The sequence below is a fragment of the Microtus ochrogaster genome, unplaced genomic scaffold (genome assembly GCF_000317375.1).
Source record: "Microtus ochrogaster isolate Prairie Vole_2 unplaced genomic scaffold, MicOch1.0 UNK2, whole genome shotgun sequence".
NCBI lineage: Eukaryota > Metazoa > Chordata > Mammalia > Rodentia > Cricetidae > Microtus > Microtus ochrogaster.
In genome coordinates this window covers 9,713,505-9,733,890 of record NW_004949100.1, presented here as the reverse complement: position 1 = coordinate 9,733,890, position 20,386 = coordinate 9,713,505, and the positions used below count along the sequence as shown (strand labels likewise).

Genomic DNA, 20,386 nt, shown 5'->3' with positions numbered 1-20,386 from the left:
TTTTTCGTTTTTGTTTTTTGGTCATCCTCATAAGTGTAAGAAGTGTTATACCCAGTAATTGTTACAGAATTACCACATTGCAAAATCTGCTAGAGTGGTATAGTGTTGATCTTCACAGGAGATTCATTTCTGTTTGTGTGGCATTGACCTCCATAGCCCCCCTTTTTAATATTTAAAATAGATTTTCTTTAGAACTTACCTTTCTTTCTCAAAACATACAGAAAATGTTTCTATGATTTTATTCTCTGAAAATTTTCAGTGTTATTTTTTTACTAAAGCATGTACATTTTTCTTGATATATTTAATGCAAAATAAAGTAGCCTCTTTGAGAACCTTTAGATATGCCTAGAAAATAATTATTTTGTATATTATTCATACGTTTTAGATGCTGGAGCCTCAAGTTCAAGCAGTCTGATCATCAGTTCCTCCACCAGAGCAATGTCTTCCATCACATTAACAATATTCTGTCTAAGTCCGACGACGGGGACAGCGAGGAGAGTTTCAGTATCAGCATACAGTCTGGCTTGGAAGCCATGAGCCAGGTAGGTCGCTCATGTGTCTCTTCCAATAGTTAACAGTGGGGGATGTAGGAAGTGATTCATACACCATTTGATTACATTATTTACTATTGAATGCTTGTTTTTAAATCATGAAAGATTTTTAATACTATGAATGTTTACATTTTTTTCTGTTAGGAGTTATGTGTAGTTATGTGCTTAAAGGACTTGACCAGCATTGTTGACATAAAAACATCAAGCCGACCTGCCATGATTGGCAGTTTGACAGATGGCTCCACAGAAACCTTTTGGGAATCAGGAGATGAAGATAAAAACAAAACTAAGAACATCACTATCAACTGTGTAAAAGGAATTAATGCCCGTTATGTATCTGTTCATGTGGACAATTCCCGGGATCTTGGGGTAAGAGAGGGAATTTAATTTTTGATTTATTTGTTCTTTTATACTACGTACATACACATCCTCATTTCTGAGTTTACAAAAGAAGTGTATCTTTTGGGACTTCTCCAACCAAACATTTTTATATTCCTCAAATGTTTCTTAAACCTAAGAACAGATTTATATGGCTGGAAACACTGGGCTCTAAATTCTAAAAGGAGATCTGATCACAAATATACCATGGCTACAACTGAACAAGAATAAGGTCTACCCTTGACTTTTCCACCTCTTTGTGCTTGTTTAAGCAATTTCATTGGCCTAGAATTTCCTTTATAATGTGTTCCCCAGATCCTAAGAGTCAGTAGAGAAATCCTCTTTAGATGATAACTCTGACATAAAAATTACTCCCCTTTTTCCACTGGGTTTTTGGTTATTTTTGTTTTATTCTGTCTGTTTGCAGTACCGCAATGATCTGCTTTGACCCACAGTATACGTAGTTACAGGCTTCTTCCTCACGCCCTCAGTCATCAGGGCTAGAGGTGGATGGTCTCTACACTAATGTTAATAGTCATGATCTACACTCTTCCTAGCCTAGTCTCTCTAACAGAGCATTCTTCCATAAAAGTCACTGGACAATAGAAAATAATCTTATTTACTTGAGCCAGAAAACAGCATCAGCTGCTAGACTGCCTCTTTTGTCCTCGGTCTTGGGGAAGGAGACTTCTTCGAATTTTTACTTCAAAGTAGATGGTTTTAGTGGATTTCTGTGAACTGTTGCTGATCTGCACCCATCCATTTGCATATTTATTTATTGAAAAAATGAAAATAGTGGGGTTTATCTCAACTAACCTGCGTGTAAAGCCAACCACATTAGTTCCCTCTACAAGCCACTTATAGTAACCTACCATCCACACCAAGTGCCAGCTCCTTAGTCCATGCTTCCCTAGTGACAAATAAGAAAAGAGGCCCAAGCTAACATAACATAAGCTTATTTATTATTTATATAGAAGCAGGATTTTTCCAATGGGTATAAGTAATTTATCTTACAAGAAAAAGTCAAGACGTTTCTGACTAGCTTTACTGCTCAGTACAAATTTATCTTTGACTCATAGTACATCTTACACCAGGACATACTTCCCCTCACAGTGATTATTACAATCAAATTGAATTTCTGTTTTTATTAAATAGAGAGAGTTTAACAATAATCATTGTGGAAAAAAACAAAAATCTAGTATGTCAGGTAAGGTCTGCTTTCCTTTTAAAAGACAGCTATGTTAGAAATATGCTCCTTGAGAAAATACGTTGCTTTGTCTCCCAAACTACCCACCAGTGAGCCTTTGTTTTGAGTTACATTGACATAAATAATCCATAATAAGCAACTCAGGAGGAGTTACTGTTAGTCTATTTTTTGATGTACTTTATATCAACTACTTAACTCTAGTGCCAGGGTGACTGGTCCCCAGAACTGAAACACAGCACAGGTACTGTTGAATATTTACATCCTGTGTGAATGTGGCCTTCTCTCACTTGACAAGTATTTTAAAGGAATAGAATACAACTTACTAGGATGACCTATCGAAAGTCATTATGACACCCACAAATACCTGTTAGCTAAGTGACCTTTCTTTTTCATGTGCTTCCAAAACAGGGAATATAGCAAGCAGAATTGTTAAAAATACTACATGAAGATACAGAATTGAATGATTAGAACCTGATTAAAGGGAGAAAGGTCAAATTGAGAAAGCACATATGTTGGAGCCTGCTCTAACAAAGTCGGGTTGGATATCTGGAAGCAATCACGAAGTTGTAAGAAACTGAGACAGAAAACACATAATAGATCTGGAAGGTCTATTGGTGAATACCAACCATCCGTGAGTTTATTTCAGAGCCTGCGTATATATAAAAACAGAACCAAGCACAGCATAGACAGTCAGTCAGTAACTAACCACAGTCAGTATCTAATCCCTGTCCTTGAGCAAGCAGTTTCTACTTCTATCTGTGTGCCCTCGGCTGGCGTTCACCAAGTTTGTGTCTTAGTAGATAATATGGTCTTTCTCATGGACCAATTGTTCTTTCCCGTGTGCTCACAGCTGTCAAGGATGCAGGCAGAGCAGGCAAGCTTGAACTCAAATGACTTTTTCAAGTCAGAATTGACTCCGGATGGAAACTGAGTCACATGTGAGCTCCCACACATATTAAAATCTAAGCGTCTGTAAGAAAGAGATAGCTGGAGTTGTAGGTACTGTGGTTAGTTCGATAAATGGTATGGAGTCAATTAGGACTGACAACACAGCAGAGCAATAATGTGGCATTTGTGGGTTGCAAGGCATTATTATAGATCTTCTGAGCAGGAGCATACTATAACTATTTTGAATTGTCTGTTATAGAATAAAGTTACCTCAATGACCTTCTTAACTGGTAAAGCAGTAGAAGATTTGTGCAGAATAAAACAGGTAATTGAAATTTTGTCTTTTTTCTTCATCTCTGCTTTTACCATTGAGTTTCCGTATTGGCATGCTATCAGGAGAACATGAAAAATCATTTATTTACAAAGTAATAAATTGACAAATAGTCTGTGGACCAAGAACTACCATACCAGTGCTAGATGTCTTAGGAGTATTTCCTCAAGTGTCTTTGATAATGAGCCTATAATGTTACATTATAACTACAGTCTCCAGTCTCTCAATGCTTTACAAAAACTTGAATGCCTTTAAATTCATCTGATTCACAGTCACCAACTTCATGCACCTATATCTTAAGTTAAAATTGGTTGTTAGCCTTAACAAAATTGAAAAAAGAAAAAGAAAACTGGGTTTTAGCTAAGCAGCTATATCTAGATTGCATGACTGTTTACAAAACAATTCTAGAAACAAGTAAAGCCGTATCTGGGCACAGGTCTGAGGTTACGCACAAACTCAAAACTGAGATAACCAAACCCTTTCCAGAGCTGTTCTTCTAGGGGCACTTTGTTACACAAAATTTAATGAGTTTCTTTGATTTCTTCTCTTTTCTCAAATCATATTGAGATTTAGGATGAGAAATATTCCAATGCTAAAGAATCTGGGGAAATTATCCAAAAAGTAGGGTGATTTTCCTGCTTCGTCTCTCTAATTTAGGAGTGTTGACGTCACAAATTTAATAGCAAATGTCTAAATAAATCATCTTGAGGTCTCCTGTTCCCTTCTTAGTTATCAAATACAATGAGAGTAATTTTAATTTCATTGAAAGAATAGTGTCAAAACCCATTTTTCTCTGTATAGGCATTCAATCCTTGATAAAAGACACATATACATCTGAAGTATCAGCACAATGAAAGTACCTGTTTGTTAGTGGTGTTTAACATAAGGATGCATAAAGCAGGGCCTCATTGTTTATCTTCTATTGAGAAGCAGTGTAGGTGAATCATGTAAAGTATATAGTTCTGCTCTCATAATTTGTTAGGGAAAACCATATGGTAGTCAGGCCTGTATTAATTCTGAACTCCTTCACCTCCTGAGACTTTCAACCTCTGTTAACTTCACTTTCTTCTTTATTCTATCTGCTGTAAATAATACTACTTGACCTCACAAAACTTAAATAAGATAATGGGACTAACCTGATAATATCTTTGCAGTTGTTTGTTATTCGAGCTTGCCATTACTGATGCTAAGTCCTGGACAGTGATAAGTGATTCTGCTGTATCAGGTTCCTGTCCTGTTTCTGCTCAACCAGGTCGATTTGGATTCCAGGCATATTGGCTGGGTAACAAGTGAACTCCCAGGAGGCGATAACCACATCATCAAAATTGAATTAAAGGGCCCAGAAAATACATTAAGAGTTCGACAAGTTAAAGTCCTGGGTTGGAAAGATGGTGAAAGCACAAAAATCGCAGGTCAGATCTCAGCCAGTGTGGCTCAGCAGAGGAACTGTGAAGCTGAGACTCTCCGAGTATTCAGACTGATTACATCTCAAGTGAGTGTCCTTGCACTATAAATTGGCATATATTTTGAGAGCACAACAAATATTGTATTAGAATTTTCTGTCTTCAGATTCAGCCCATTTTCATTTCTCTTAGGCCTTCTCCAGTACCCACGGCTGCGTTTGTAGTTTGAGAAAGGTGGTGATAGTTCTGTGTGAAGGAGCGTTCTTAGAGGGGCTCCTCAGGGTCGAGGTTGAGCGTGGCAGCCAACACCTGCTGAACTAGCATCAGGACTTAAAGACAGCCTGGGCTACAGCATGAGTTCCAGAACAGCCTGGGCTAGAGTTCTACAAATCATTAAATAACTAAAACTCTTCAGAATTAGAAAGCTGGCCAACTTTCCAAGGGTAATCACTCTGTTAGCTCTTTCTCATGCGGCTGCTTTCTTTGTCAGGTGTTTGGAAAGCTCATCTCTGGCGATGCTGAACCTACACCAGAGCAAGAGGAAAAAGCACTTTTGTCATCACCTGAAGGAGAGGAAAAAGTACACAATGTATTTATTTGTAGCCTAAAATTTTATGTCTCATTTTCATTTTCTTACTTTTGGTAAGACAACTAACTCTTTGGTTACTGTACATTTTAATGAGTATGTGGCAACAGTTTATATGTAGCTTAAATTTTTATTTGCATTAGAAAGAACAGGAATTATCTGAAAGCAACTCACCTTTCCATATCTGAGCTAGCTGGAGTTTTACATCTACTTTATATAGAAGCTGCTAAGTACTGGTGCTTGCTGGTTTCTGTTGGAGTCTTAAAAATCACTAAACTCTACCCATTGGTTATCTTCTCCCTCCTCCATTGTATTTGTCCTCTTTGGTCCTAGCTCAAAAATAGGAGGGAACATCTCTACAATTTACTCAAATGAAAAACAGTTTTTTTGTCTGCTAAAGTTCATAATACTCTATGTTGCTTCTGTGTCTTCTTGGTTTCTTTCATGTTGTTTGTCTACACATGCGTCTCATCTCTTCCACTGAATCATAGCTGACAGATCACATACATATCTAATTTGTGTTTGACCCATGTGGTATTGTTAAACATGTGTGCAGTAAATTTTCACTGAAATAACTACTCTTTAATGCTTTATGACTTTGTTTTAAAGAGTTACTTTGCCGCTTCTGAAATAAAACATTGCACCTAAGGGGAAAGCCTCAACCTTGGGTTACAGTATTGTGTAAAACTCAGCACAGCATGCATGTTGAGCAGAGCAACTGAGCAGATAGCTACCTTGTTCTGGATCTTAAAGGAAAGTGTGATGTTATCTGAAGATTTTGTGTGTGTGTGTGTGTGTGTGTGTGTGTGTGTGTGTGTGTGTGTGTGTGTGTAGATACTATTAATTAGATCAAAGGCATTTTCTTCTCTTCCTAGTTTGCAAAGCAATTACATCAAAATAGGGAGTCTTGTACATTTCCTTTTTTATTTTCTTAACTGTCATTCAGTAGAATAATCAATGCTATGATCTCTAGTTAATGAGTAGCTTGTTTTCAATAATAATAAAGATGCTAGAGGATGATAGATGCATAGTATAGTATCTCTTTGGGGGTGATGACAATGATCTCCAGTTAACTCAGGAGATAGGTACACATATCTGTGAATATGCCAAAAACAACTGAAACTGCTTAGTTCAAAGAGATAAATGGCATATATGCTTTGTTTTGTTTTTGAATATTTTGTTTAAAAATAAATAAATGAGGAAAGATGTAGACACAATTAAGATGGAAACAACTATCTGCACAGAGTTATGTATGCTCTAGCTCATGTACGATAAAAGGCTGCCTCCTAGAAATTTGCTTTCTGTACTAAGTACAGGGCTCTTTTAATTACCCATTTCTTCTTGAGAAAGCTTTACTAGTTTTGTTAGTCAGTCTGTTTGGGTTACTGACTTGTTGGCATAAATCATGTACAATACAGTGTTACTATCTTTTTAGTGTCTGTAGTGAAGCTTGTTTATTCCTTGTGTTGACTATTTGTGCCTTCATTCCCTCTTGGGTAGTGTAGAGTGCATTCAGTGTTTTTGAGGAAATAGCTTTTAGTTTTATTGCCACTTTTATTTGTAGAAATCATCTCCTTTACCATTTATTTCCATGTATTTGCTTTGATTTTTATATCTTCCTCTTTTTCTGATTTTTAAGGGAGTTTGAGACCTTTTCTTTCTCAAATTTTATTTTATATTCACTTTGTCAAAATGATTTCTTTTGTCTTAGTGCAATACACCTCAACTTAAAATAAATGCACCTCAGAACACCTGCTTAGTTATTTCTCATGGCACTTTAGAAGGTCAAATATACAAATTTTTTTCTAAGGAGTCTTTCTTGTTTCTATTTTCCTATATAAAGGCAACATCCGATGCTGATCTGAAAGAACACATGGTTGGAATCATATTCAGCAGGAGTAAACTGACTAACTTACAAAAGCAGGTTAGTTAGCATCTGTTCAGTGGTCTTTGTCTGTTGGGTTGTCTGGGGATTTTCAGTCTGTAAAATATCATCGAAATTCATTAAGGCTTTTTAATGCTCCTTTTTCATTGTGGAATACACATTGTAGAATGTGTGTCTGCCTTTTCCTAGAAAGGGTGACTGCATTGCCATATCTGCATCATGTTGAAGAGTTAGTCGTGGTGTCACGTGCCTGTGACCCCAGCACTTAGAAGGTGGAGGAAGGAAATTTGAGTCTAGTCCAGGCTATGTTGTGAAACAAAATAAAACAAAAACAGAAGAGGGGAGAGCATTGGTTACAGATGTTAACTCTCTTCTCTCACTATTATTTGCTGCCTCACTTTGTTGGTCCTCTGTTTTCCGTAGCTAGGTAGCTGCCAAGTACCCTGGGTAAATACATTGATTGACTGATTGATTGGAAACAACTATACTATGGTAGCCAGACCTGCCTTAAACTCACAATCCTCCTCTCTCAGCACCCCAAATGCTGGGAGTGTAGATGGGAGTTTCTACACCTAGCTGGGTACATTATTTTATTTTAGTTGTAAATACCCAACTGTAACAGATGACATTTTCTTCCCATCTTTTTCAATTAGGAGGGATAGGTCTGAGCAGTTAATAATGCTAACTGTACCATTATTAATATTTTTATAAGTAGGTAGTGGAGTAAGTCTAGATTTGTACAGGAATGCTAGGTACCTAAAATCTGCACTTGAGAAGACAGACAGAAACTAGGCACAAAGGCACATCTGTGATCTCTCCTTGGATGGCAGAGGAAGGAGGGCTTGAATTTAATCCTAGTCTAGGTAGCATAGGGAGATTCATCAAAAACTGGAGAGATAAAATACTGATTTCTTTTTACCCTATTATTGTTTCATAACATTAAATCTTCTTAAAGAGAAAAAAACAGCATAAATTTAATTTATATTTTATTTTTTGCTTCATTAATTGGGCTATTTATATCAAATGATTTAATTATTGAGATTTTGTAATAGTTTCCCCTAGTTTTGTTCCATTGTTTTTAAGATGAGTTAAGAGGATAATATAATTGAGACTATACTGACAAAAGAGTATTAAGTCAAGCATTAACTTGCATTCCTTGCATTTCTTGCTTATTCTAGTAATAGTAATAAAAAGACTTACAAATAAAATTTTATATTCTTTATGCTGCCTTTGCATAGGTTTGTGCTCACATTGTCCAGGCTATTCGCATGGAAGCCACACGAGTTCGTGAAGAGTGGGAACATGCCATATCCAGCAAGGAAAATGCCAACTCCCAGCCCAACGATGAAGACGCCTCCTCAGATGCTTACTGCTTCGAGCTGCTCTCCATGGTCTTAGCATTAAGCGGCTCCAATGTTGGCAGGCAGTACCTGGCTCAGCAGCTGACTTTACTTCAAGACCTTTTTTCTCTGCTTCACACAGCTTCTCCTAGGGTCCAGAGACAGGTGACCCATCCTTCCACATCCTTCTGTTTCTTCTCTGTTTCTTGACAACTAAAAAACCAGAAGACCTTAAACATGAGCTTTTATTACTTTGTTTTCTTTGGGATCAGATTTTAACTCTGTGGTTTGTTTTTGTTTTGTTCTGAGACAGAGTTTATCTGTGTATCCCTTGTTGTCCTGCAACTCACTTTATATACCAGACTGGCCTCAAACTCACAGAGATCCGCTTGCCTCTGCTTGGGTGCTGGGATTAAAAATGTGATCCACCATGCCCGGCAACTCCCATGTTTTTTATTGCTGAAAATTCTGTTCCAGTTTACCGCTGTAGTGTGATAAATAGTGTTCTGTATATTGATTAACTTCTTGCCGAGAGACATATTATATCATTTAATCCAGAACAAAGGTAAAAGACTTATTTTTTCAAGCTTTCTTAGGTGGTCACTACCACACTGATAATTCAAAAATGTTTAAGTCATATTCTTTCCTTCTCAACATTAAAAGTATAACTTATTAAAAGTATTAAATTGTGTTTCTGTTCTTTCCATAGATTTCAAAGCTACAGAATAGGAATGAGGCATATTTTAAATAACTGTAAAGCAGTGTTTAAATGTATTCTTTCAATCTCCTTATCAGGTGACCTCCTTACTAAGACGAGTTTTGCCTGAAGTGACCCCCAGTCGTCTGGCCAGCATCATAGGGGTGAAATCCCTGCCCCCAGCAGACATCAGTGATATCATTCACTCAACTGAGAAAGGAGACTGGAATAAGCTGGGTATCTTGGACATGTTTCTGGGATGCATTGCCAAAGCACTCACTGTCCAGCTCAAAGCCAAGGGGACCACCATCACTGGGACAGCTGGCACCTCGGTGGGCAAAGGTGTTACAACAGTCACCCTGCCAATGATTTTCAACTCCAGGTTTGTCATTCCCTCTATTTTAATGGCAAAAAGTTAAAACATAACAAATTTCACCTGTAGGTAGACTTGCTTTATACTGCCTGCTCCCAAATAATGACAGAGAGACTTCTTACTAATTATGGAAGCTTGGCTTTAGCTTGGGCTTGTTCCTAACTAGCTCTTAAACCTTTAAATTAACCAGCTTATATTAATCTGTGTTCTACCTCGTGGCTTGTTACCTCTGCTTAGTACCATGTGTCCATAGATACAAGGAGACTTATTCTTCCTGGTCTTAGCTTGGCTTGTTTCTAGCCAGCTTTTCTTTCTTTCTCTCTCTTTTTTTTTTCCTGGTTTTTTGAAACAGGGTTTCTCTGTAGCTTTGAAGCCTCTCCTGGAACTCGAATTGTAGACCATGCTGGCTTCTAACTCATAGAGATCTAACTGCTTCTGCCTCCTGAGTGCTGGGATTAAAGGCGTGCGCCACCACCACCCAGCTAGCCATCTTTTCTTAATTTAAATTAACCTGTCTACCTTTGCCTCTGGGCTTTTACCTTTCCCTGTTCTTTATACCTCTCTTTCCTTCTTACTCTGTTGCTGGCTATGTGACAAGCTGGCCCCTGCTGTCCTCTTCTCCTTATCCTTTCTCTCTCCTCCCTCTTTTTCTCTTCTATTTATTCTCCCTGCCTGGCAGCACGGCCTATCCCTCTGCTGCCTCCTTATTGGCCAGTCAGCTCTACTAAATCAGTCAGGTGTTTTAGACAGGCAAAGTAGCACAGCTTCACAGAATTAAACAAATGTAACATAAAAGAATGCAGCACATCTTTGCATCATTAAAGAGATGTTCCACAGCATAAGCCAATGTGACACATGTTAAAATAATATTCCACAACAGGCTGTAAGATTAAAATAATGTTTATTAAAGAGCAAAAAAAAAAAAACAGTAGATAAATATCAGTAACAGTTCACAGAAAAAGTTACAGATGTCAGTGAACAGAGGACAAGAGGCCAGGGAAATAGAAAGGAAACAGCTACGGGCCGGGGAGATTGCTCTGCCTGGAAAGGACTTGCAGCATAAGCCTGAGACCCAGTGTTCAAATCCCAAAAGTTATGGAAAAGCCAGCTGGGTGTGGACCCTGCCTATTTTCCCAGGGGTAGGAAACAGAGACAAAGACTTCCCTAAACAAGCTGGAGGACCAGACTAGTAAACAAAACAGTGAGCTCCGGATCAGTAAGAAACCCTGTCTTGATAGAAGGTGAGACATGAAGACCCCAGTGTGTCTTGGGCCTACATATGTACCCACATCCACAAGCAAACATATGCATGCACACATACCTCACACATATATGTAAATATAATTATTTAAATAACAAAATACATAGAGTGCTTAAGAACATTATGAAAGAATAAACATTTTCTTTTTTATTTGTCTTTATTTGATGTACATGAATGTTTTGCTTGCAAGCATGTGCATGCACCGCATCCCTGCAGTGCTCTTGATGGCCAGAGGAGAGCACTGGCTGTCCTGGAACTGGACTGCAGCTGAGAGCTACCGTCCTGCTGCTGGAATCTGAACCTGAATCCCCTACAAGGGCAGCAAATGCTTTTAACCACTGAGCCCTCTCTCCAGCCCCATGCATTTTCATCTAATACAAATTTTGGGTGCCAGTTACTAATGCCTCGTATTTTAAATAGGCTTATTTTCTGCCACCAGTTCTTCTTAAAAGTTTCTATACATGCACAAAGGTGTATGTGTCAGGATATTCTGTACTTTTATGCAATAGTAGAAAATTAGAGAGATGATAGAATAATGCAAATTATGTAGCCAACCTGTGACAATAAGCAGCTGAAACCAGAACATTATAAATGTCACTTCCTCCATGTAGACAGTGTGCTTACAGGAACACAAAGTCAGTTAAGCAGTGGTTTGCTTACTGATGTAAAGTTGCCTTATATCCAGCCACACGTTCTGTTGTATTTCCATGTGCACTGGAAATCATTTGTGACCATGGAAGGTACACTGAAATAGTGGTGATATAGCAGGTTGTTTTCTTAATATTTAATAAAGAGACTTAGGGTAGGTAATATTTTAACTTAAAAAATATATTTCAATTGCAGGCTGGAGAGATGACTTAGTGATTAAGAGCAATTTTTTACTTTTGCAAAAGACCAGGGTTCTCTTCACAACACACATGGTAGTTATAAATTCAGTTCCAAGGTATTAACATACCGTCTTCTGACTTCTGTGGGCTTCTGCATGCCTGTGTGCACATACATGTATGCTAGCACACACACATACACATGAAAATAATAAATAAACATGTGATTAACAAAATAAGATGTCGTAATTAGATAACACCTGTAATGCTAGCACCCATGTAAACAAGGAAGGAGATTAGTAACTTAAAGGGAACATAGGCTTCATAGCAAGACTCCAGTGAGATGGCCCGTGTAGAAGCACCTGCCACCCAGCCTCATAACCTGGCCTGATTCTCATCCCCCACACAGTTGTTCTCTGACCTCCACGTGTATACTGTGGCATACTTACACTTACACACAAAATACATGAATAAAAATGTAACAATTAAAAATATTCAATTAATTCAGTCAAACAATTAAAATGCTCTGCTGAAATAATGTTTTCTTTGTAGTTACCTCCGACGTGGTGAAAGCCACTGGTGGATGAAAGGCTCAACTCCTACTCAGATCTCAGAGATCATCATTAAACTTATCAAGGATATGGCTGCAGTAAGTTCCCTTGCTTCTGATGACAGCAGCAGTGAGCTAAGTAGGGGTCTGATTGACACAGAAAACAGCTTGCTCTGCTAAATTAACAAAAGTACATTATTATTATTTAAAGACTATATTTAGAATGCTCACTACTGTACCATTGTTCTTGTCATTGGATGGTAAATTTGTCATTAAAGTGTGTTCATTTCAAACTCCCAATTAATTTGCCTGAGAATTTAGGTAAGTTTTCCAGGACCTTAAAACATAAAATAAAATACATTCTTCCTAACGTAAGAAAGAATCTATGTTGAAAATCCAAAAACAAATAAAAAAGATACCAAGAAGTAGACATTTTTCATCCTTCTCAGTTCTAAGTTTGAACTTTTATATTCTTTACTGATGTCCTGCACCACTGTCTGAAGGTACTGGCTTAGGGAAATCTGGGTTGTAGGAACAGGGAAGTACTCCACTGAGTGCTAGCTCCATAAGGTCACTGCTCACATTTCACTGTCAATAGGAGACAGCCGAGGAGGAGACCAAGGGAACAAAGGCAATTTAAAGGAGAATGACCAGTTGTCCACTAACAGACTGCCTGCACGTGGTGTGGGAGAGCTGATGTTCTATTATTTTTCTTTACTGTGGGCATTTTCTTAAGCTTCATGGCAAATAGGCCTTCTCTGGAATGTCTGTTGATAGAAAATGCTTAAGAATGTTTTGATCACCTGAATTCTATAATAAAGTGTTAGTGCTCATTAAAAATCTATATTACAGTGGTGAAAAAATAAATAAATAAATATCTATATTACTAAGGCTGGAAGGATGACTTAACAGTTGAACAAACTGACTGCCCTTGCAGGAGGACCTTTGTTCAGGTCCTAGTGCCCATGTGATGGCTCACAACTGTCTGTCATTCCAACCTCAGGAGAGTCAACATCCTCTGCTGGCCTCCACACACACAGTACACATACATATATGCAAGCAAAGACAAACATTCATTTATATAAAATAAAAATAATTTTAGTTATGTGTATATGGTGGTAGGGGGATTGTACAGAAGTACAGCTCCCTGGAGAAACTGGAAGAAGGTGTGAGATCTCCTGGGGCTACAGTTATAGACTGTGAGCTGCCTGCCATGGGCTATTGGGATTCAAACTTGAGTCCTCTGGAAGTACAGCACTCAGACCATAACCACCAAGACATCATGCCTGCCCCTCAAAATGAATAAACCTTTTTAACACTGAAAAAAATCTGTATAGCTGTTCACAGGGTCCTGGGTTGGATTTCCAGCACTGAGGAGAAAGAAATATACTTGTAGATTGAACCTATGTATACACTTAGGCTCTAGAACTAGCATCTAAAGCAATTAATTTAGTAATTAATAGGTATATATGTTTCACAGTAGATATTGAGGTTCTATCACCAAAACTTTAAACTGTAGAAGCTTTATTTGTACCTTTTATTTTTATCCAAATATGAAATAAAATGTTTTGAGCACTACATGTAAACAATGTTCAGACTTTAAATTTTTATTTACTTTAAAATCATCAAAATAGAAATTAGCAATTGCATTTTCATAAGACTGTAAAAGATTTGTAGTTTGTGCCCCTTTCCAAAAGCTCATGGTCTTACTATTAGTGAATACTCTCTGTGCTGTGGGGTGTCGATTTAGAGAAGAGAGTTTGCTGGGTTGACACTGTGTCCTGCCGATAGGGTCACCTGTCCGAAGCTTGGTCTCGAGTGACAAAAAATGCTATTGCGGAGACCATCATTGCCTTGACCAAGATGGAAGAAGAATTTAGGTCTCCAGTGAGGTGTATCGCAACAACTAGAGTAAGTTTTTATCATTTTGTATTTACTCTTTGTCATTATGTGTGATCCATAAGTCAGCTTTGTCCACATTTGTAGTTAAATAGGTATTCATCAAAACGACTGTTATGAGTTAAATGTGGTAGTAATCACTGCTCACTATGGTGCTTTTATCAACTTCTGTTATTACTTATGAAGCTAAGGCTATACTGGTTAGGAAAGTCTAAGTTATGCTGTGTATATCGTCTTTCTGCTGACCTATTTACCGTAGCTTACCTCCGTGAATTGAGTAGTTGCACTATGCTGTGACAGACTGGTGACCCTTAAAAGATAAGACTCCCTCCTACACAGTCTTTCTGATGACAAACCGTAACACAACTACTAGGGTTGTATGCTTTGTTTTTGCAAAACAATCCTTGGGCTTGGAGAGAAAACTCAGCAGTTAGAGTACTTGTTACCCTTGCAGAGGATCAAGTTCTGCTCCCATCATCTGTCATGGTGGCTCACAACTATTATAACTCCATTTCCAGGGGATCTGACACCCAGTCCTGACCTTCACAGTCATACAAATGGTGTACATGTATATACATTTCAGGCAAAATACTCAGCACATAAAATAAAATAAATGACCATAAAAATTCTTTAATATAATACCAATTTTAGGTGGGGTTGAACTTTTGAGGAAATAGGGTTACATTCTTTAAATGAGATATCTAATTTTTAACATACCAGGTTTTATGAGCCTTATAATTCCAAAGGTGATTAAGTATTAGAGGGCAGTGTGACATCATTAGGAACAGTTTACACTAAAGGAATATTTTAGGTTAATTCGCTAGTCTGTAGAAGATAAGTTATATCTTGTTACAACAAAAAAGCTAGTTTATGTTACCATGATGATAAATTTGACACTTAAACAATTTTTGCAGTTACCCCCTTTCTACTACTCATGAATTCTTTCATTCTTCATTTCCTTTTCACTTTTATAAAGTTTTTTTTTAATTTTTCATTAATCACTGAATATATCATTCTGTGTAAAACTAAAATTCACTCTTTATATGCCTCAAAAATGTTAAAATGTTTTGTATGCTTGTGTCTGTGTATCGCAAGCATGCATATTTGAGTGATATGTCTGTGCATGTTTGTGTACATGTTCGTCTGTGTGAGCACAGATGCTTATGTGCCTGTAGCACATGTGGAGGTCAGAACAGCTCAGGTGTTGGTCTTCACCTTCCACCGGGTTTGAGACAGTCACTTTACTGCTGCAAACAGCAGGCCAGCCTGCCAGCAAGCCTCCTAGTAATTCCTAGTCTCTGCTTCTTATCTTGCACAGGAGCTCTGGGACTGCAGACATGCACTCTCTCATCTCCAGCTTTTCATGAGTTCTAACAGCTTAAACTTAAACTTGGGGTCTCACATTTACATAGCCATCTGTCCCAGTGTAGCACGAAATCTAGTTGGTCTTAATAATAAAAACCAGAGTCAGATATAGGGACGAATGCTAAAGATCAAAGAATCTGAAAACCAGCCACTAGAAAGTTCTTACCTTTACTACCAATGCTCAGACAGAAAGGGTGATTCTATCCTCAGAGTGCATATCCGAAACTCCATCTGTCTCCATCAAACCTCAGACCGCACTGAGCTCCTATCTCCTCCTGCCTTATATTCCTCTCTCCAGCCAGCCCTATCACTCCTGTCTCCACCTCCCTAGTGCTGGGATTAAAGTCGTAGGATCCCAAGTACAGGGATCACCTTTGTGTGAGCTCTGTTTCTCTTTTAAACAGATTCAATTTTATGTAACCCAGGGTGACTTTAAACTGAGATCCCTCTGCCCCGCATCTCCCAAGTCCCTGGGATTAAAGGTGTGTGTCACCACTCCCTGGCCTCTAGCCACGTAGCTCTGCACTCTGATCTTCAGGCAAGTTTTATTTGTTAAAACACAAACAAAATATTACTACATCCCATATCCTCCAATTTTTTAGGCGACTTTTCTAAAGTTTTTTAGATATTAATTTATGGCAAGTGTACAAAGTAGGTCATTTGAGACAATAGAAATGTCTGAAGAATTATTATTATGTAGGATAACTTATTATGTATACAAATACTTATGGAACACAAAACTAACTACTTACCATCTCATTGGGAATATAGAGCTTTTGATAGATACGCTAGCTAGAAAAATACACAGTAGACATGTAAAGTAAATATTATTCCTGTAAATGACTGATTTTTGTACATCTTTGGTAAAGGACACTTTCATGTCAGGTAGAAAATGGTGGTTCTGTATAGAAATAATCCTCTGCTCAGTCAGTTGGTGTCCACTGGGTGCATGTCACATATGCAGTGACGTCAGGAAGATGCAGGTACTCCTGAGTGTCTGTGCATTCCCAAACTGAGCCAGCGGTTATTTGGCTATTATCTGTGTCAGACAGTGAGTATTTGGTAAATGTGCTCCCAACATAATCAGTAATGCTGCAGCCTTTCTCCTCAACAGCTCTGGCTTGCTCTCGCATCACTGTGTGTTCTTGACCAGGACCACGTGGATCGCCTCTCATCAGGAAGGTGGATGGGAAAAGATGGGCAACAGAAACAAATGGTAAAGTCGGATTGTTTCCTAAGTACTTTTTCTTTGTAGTTAGTCATAGTTTGTAGGGAGAGCTCAGATCAAACTCTTGAAAACATGTCCAGTTTGCCCACGTTCATTTCATAAACGTACTTCACGCTTTAGAAATAGGGGCTTATATTTGACTATATAAAAAACTTTCTCCTTCTCTGATTCATGTTTCTATCAACAAAATTTGTAGCCTGACTGATTTGTGCTAAAATGTGATTATTCTTGGGGCTAAACGGAAGAAAAACAGTAAGAGGAACAATGTGATGTACCCTCTTTGAAGGGGTAGCTAGAGGAGGCTCATAACAGCTTCAGTCATTTCAGAGAGGATATGTCATTGGCCTTCTCAACTTTTTCTGATAAATGTTTAAGTTTTGTGATAAAAGTTTTTATCGTTCATAACATTTGAGTATATAACTGGGAGAATATTAAGTCACTAAAGAAAGCGCTGCATCTTCCTTTCAACACCACATGCACATTAATCTTATTAGATAATTTCGAGAGATTTTGATAACAGAATATACCTGCAATAACTAGTTCTGTTTAACATTCAAATTCTAAAATTCTTACAGATTTTATAATGAAGTCTGTTAGTATCATAAACATTTGTCTGAGGTCTCTTGTAAGTCTAATGTAGCATGTAAAAATATCTTATTCCAGCCTATGTGTGATAACCATGATGATGGTGAAACTGCAGCTATCATCCTATGCAACATCTGTGGAAATCTGTGTACTGACTGTGACAGATTCCTTCATCTGCACCGACGAACTAAAACTCATCAAAGACAGGTGGGATTTCTGTCTTCATGCCCAGATAAGTGTCTGGGGCATGAAAAGAACCCTGTAGTAATATGGAAGTAAAGTAGGGGAAATGCTCGTTGGAATTTGTGGCCTTATGAACTCTCAGTTGTCTTGCTTATTAACTATTACCTGAGCAAATGCTTATCTTTTCCAAGACTTAGTTGGGACCCTAATTATAACCATGGAGCTGTTGTAAAGACTGAAGAGAACACTGGAGATGTCTGGAACTTCTTATAGTGCTTTATAAAGAAAACCATTGCTGAGTGTTTAGTTTATGCTTCTACCCAGAAACACAAACACATTTGTCCCTTTTCTGTAATGGAACAACAGGTCTTCAAAGAAGAAGAGGAAGCCATAAAGGTTGACCTTCATGAAGGCTGTGGTAGAACGAAGCTGTTTTGGTTGATGGCACTAGCAGATTCTAAAACAATGAAGGCAATGGTGGAATTCCGAGAACACACAGGTAAAGAATTAACTTAAAAAGGGAAGGATGAACCATGTCCACAATGTATAATAAATTATATGTTACTTAATCTAATGTAAATAGATGCTTACTGATGGCATATGCTTTGGTAGACACAGCCCTCTATGTTAGAAAGAGCATCAGACTAAAAGTCATGAAACCCCATCTGTCACTAACACCGTGACAAAGCAATCTTATCAAAGAAAACATTTAATTGGGGTGTTGCTTATAGTTTCAGAGGTTAGTTCATTATCATCATGTGGAGAGCATTTTGGCACATGGTGCTGGAGAAGTTGCTGAGAGCTTTATGCCCTGATCCTCAAGTCGGCAGGCAGAGAAAGGGACTGGACCTGGCATGGGCTTTTGAAACTTCAAAGCCCGTCCCCAGTGATATACTCCCTCCAACAAGGCCACTCCTCCTAATCCTTCTAATACAGTTCTGCTCCTTGCAAAGCATTGAAATACATGAGCCTATGGGCCCATTCATATTCAAACCACCACAGAGACTTTGGGCAGTCCACTAACCTCTGTACTTTCATTGTGTTATGTCACCTACATTTTGTCGGTGAGCCTCCCACTTTAATGAAGACTGCAAAAGTGAATGTGCTACTGTGGGTACCACATCTGTGTTGCTGTCATCTGCTCGACTGTAAAGTCCTATAACTTTGTGACACTTCTTAGAGTCTCTTGTACATTTAGTGCTTTGGGGGGGCTTTCTGAATAGTTCTGTGGTGCTAATTAATAAATATGACTAGGCAATGCCCTAAACAATCTTTTATGTATGTCTAGTACACTTGAATTTCAAACAGTTTTGATTCTATTTTTTTGTTTTGTTTTGTTTTGATTTGGTTTGGTTTGGTTTTTTAAAAGAGAGTTTTCTCTGCACAACAACCCAGCTGTCCTGGAACTCTCTGCAGACTAGTCTGGCCTAGCACTCCCAGAGATCCCCCTGCCTTTCCCCTCCTGAGTGCTGGGGTTAAAGGTGTGCACCACTACCTGGCTTCATTCTATTTTTTTATAAAATAAAATTTTACAAACTTAAAGTTTCAACAAAGCATGAAAATCTGTGGATTTTAGCACAGCCACCTTCTGCCAGTTGTCCCACTGACACAAATTTCTCGTCTTGGCCTTGGACATGGATCTGAATAAATGAACTCTGTATGAAGGTGACATTCATGTTACAACATAAGCCTCTCCTATAATCTGTCAGTTCTCTACATTAGTAAATGGAATGTCAAACCACCCTTGTCTGACGGTTTAGGTGCTCTGCAGTCAATTCTGGAATCAGTGATTGATCTAAATCTTGTGTGCCTGTCTGGGAGAATGCACAATACCTTTGTTTTAAGGAATCCTTATCCTTCTTTAAATATTTCAGCATATTTAAATTCTTTTTGAAATTGCAGTTTCTTGGGTAGATTTTTTATATTTTTCAGGTTTATAATCTAATCATATTTTATACTGTCTTGTAATTTTGTTATATAAAATACCAAAAATTGACCCTTTATTCTATGTACTTTGAATTTTTACTAAAATCTTTGTCTAGTGTTGTATATTTTGAGTAAGGGCTTCCCAGATCTGCTCAGTCTACTAACTTTGAGTAATTATATAGTCTGTTTCTTCTGCTAAAAAAGGTCAAGTTTTTACTGAAAACCTCTCCAAGTTTATTTCAGATATATCTTTAGTTTCTTAGCTCTTTGGTGATTATTTATATTTAAGGTGGCTTACAGCCTTTAGTAACTGAAAGAAATCTAGTTTGCTATTTCAAAATTAGCTATATTGTATTATAAATAGCATGCCTCCATGGAAGATTTTTTTTCTGCTTGAACCTAGGCAAACCCACCACAAGTAGTTCAGAAGCTTGCCGCTTCTGTGGGTCCAGGAGTGGAACCGAGTTATCTGCTGTGGGCAGTGTTTGTTCTGATGCAGACTGCCAGGTAGGTATTAGTTAGAGGTTATGTCATCCTAGAAAGAAAGAGCCTATGGTCCTCACAAAGCATCTTCACTTATTGTAATTAGGAGTTGGAGTTCTGCCTCAGTGCAGTTTCTCTTTGTTCCAGCCCAAAGGTGACCTTTTGTGTTGCTTATTCATTTCTATCATAAGTATTTTTTTTAATTTTGTTCTGGAACCAGTTAAAGTATCTAGCCACATGGGGCAGAAGAGATGGCTCGGTGGCTGCTCTTGCAGAGAACCCAGGCTTGATTCCCAGCATAGGCCTCCATGGGCAAACACACACACACACAACACACATGCACAGACAGCGGGCACACACACATGCACAGACAGTAGACACACACATACACACATGCACAGACAGCAGACACACACACACATACACACATGCACAGACAGTGG

At 38.1% G+C, this 20,386-nt stretch overlaps 1 protein-coding gene across 16 annotated transcripts in view; it reads left to right on the top strand.

The window, feature by feature from the left end:
- The window catches only part of Mycbp2 (MYC binding protein 2, E3 ubiquitin protein ligase), a 231,364-nt gene that overhangs the window by 198,848 nt on the left and 12,130 nt on the right, over positions 1 to 20,386 (top strand). For 14 of the 16 annotated variants that reach the window (XM_026788400.1, XM_026788403.1, XM_026788402.1 and 11 more), the window contains 14 exons: positions 386 to 542; positions 696 to 920; positions 3,284 to 3,349; positions 4,608 to 4,847; positions 5,249 to 5,347; positions 7,188 to 7,268; positions 8,468 to 8,734; positions 9,365 to 9,648; positions 12,277 to 12,373; positions 14,066 to 14,185; positions 16,653 to 16,754; positions 17,430 to 17,558; positions 17,901 to 18,033; positions 19,864 to 19,967. In XM_026788400.1, coding sequence (XP_026644201.1) covers positions 386 to 542; positions 696 to 920; positions 3,284 to 3,349; positions 4,608 to 4,847; positions 5,249 to 5,347; positions 7,188 to 7,268; positions 8,468 to 8,734; positions 9,365 to 9,648; positions 12,277 to 12,373; positions 14,066 to 14,185; positions 16,653 to 16,754; positions 17,430 to 17,558; positions 17,901 to 18,033; positions 19,864 to 19,967 — 2,104 coding nt within the window. The remainder of the gene's footprint in view (positions 1 to 385; positions 543 to 695; positions 921 to 3,283; positions 3,350 to 4,607; positions 4,848 to 5,248; positions 5,348 to 7,187; positions 7,269 to 8,467; positions 8,735 to 9,364; positions 9,649 to 12,276; positions 12,374 to 14,065; positions 14,186 to 16,652; positions 16,755 to 17,429; positions 17,559 to 17,900; positions 18,034 to 19,863; positions 19,968 to 20,386) is intronic. The other 2 variants (XM_013353104.2, XM_026788395.1) reach the window with 1 other exon arrangement.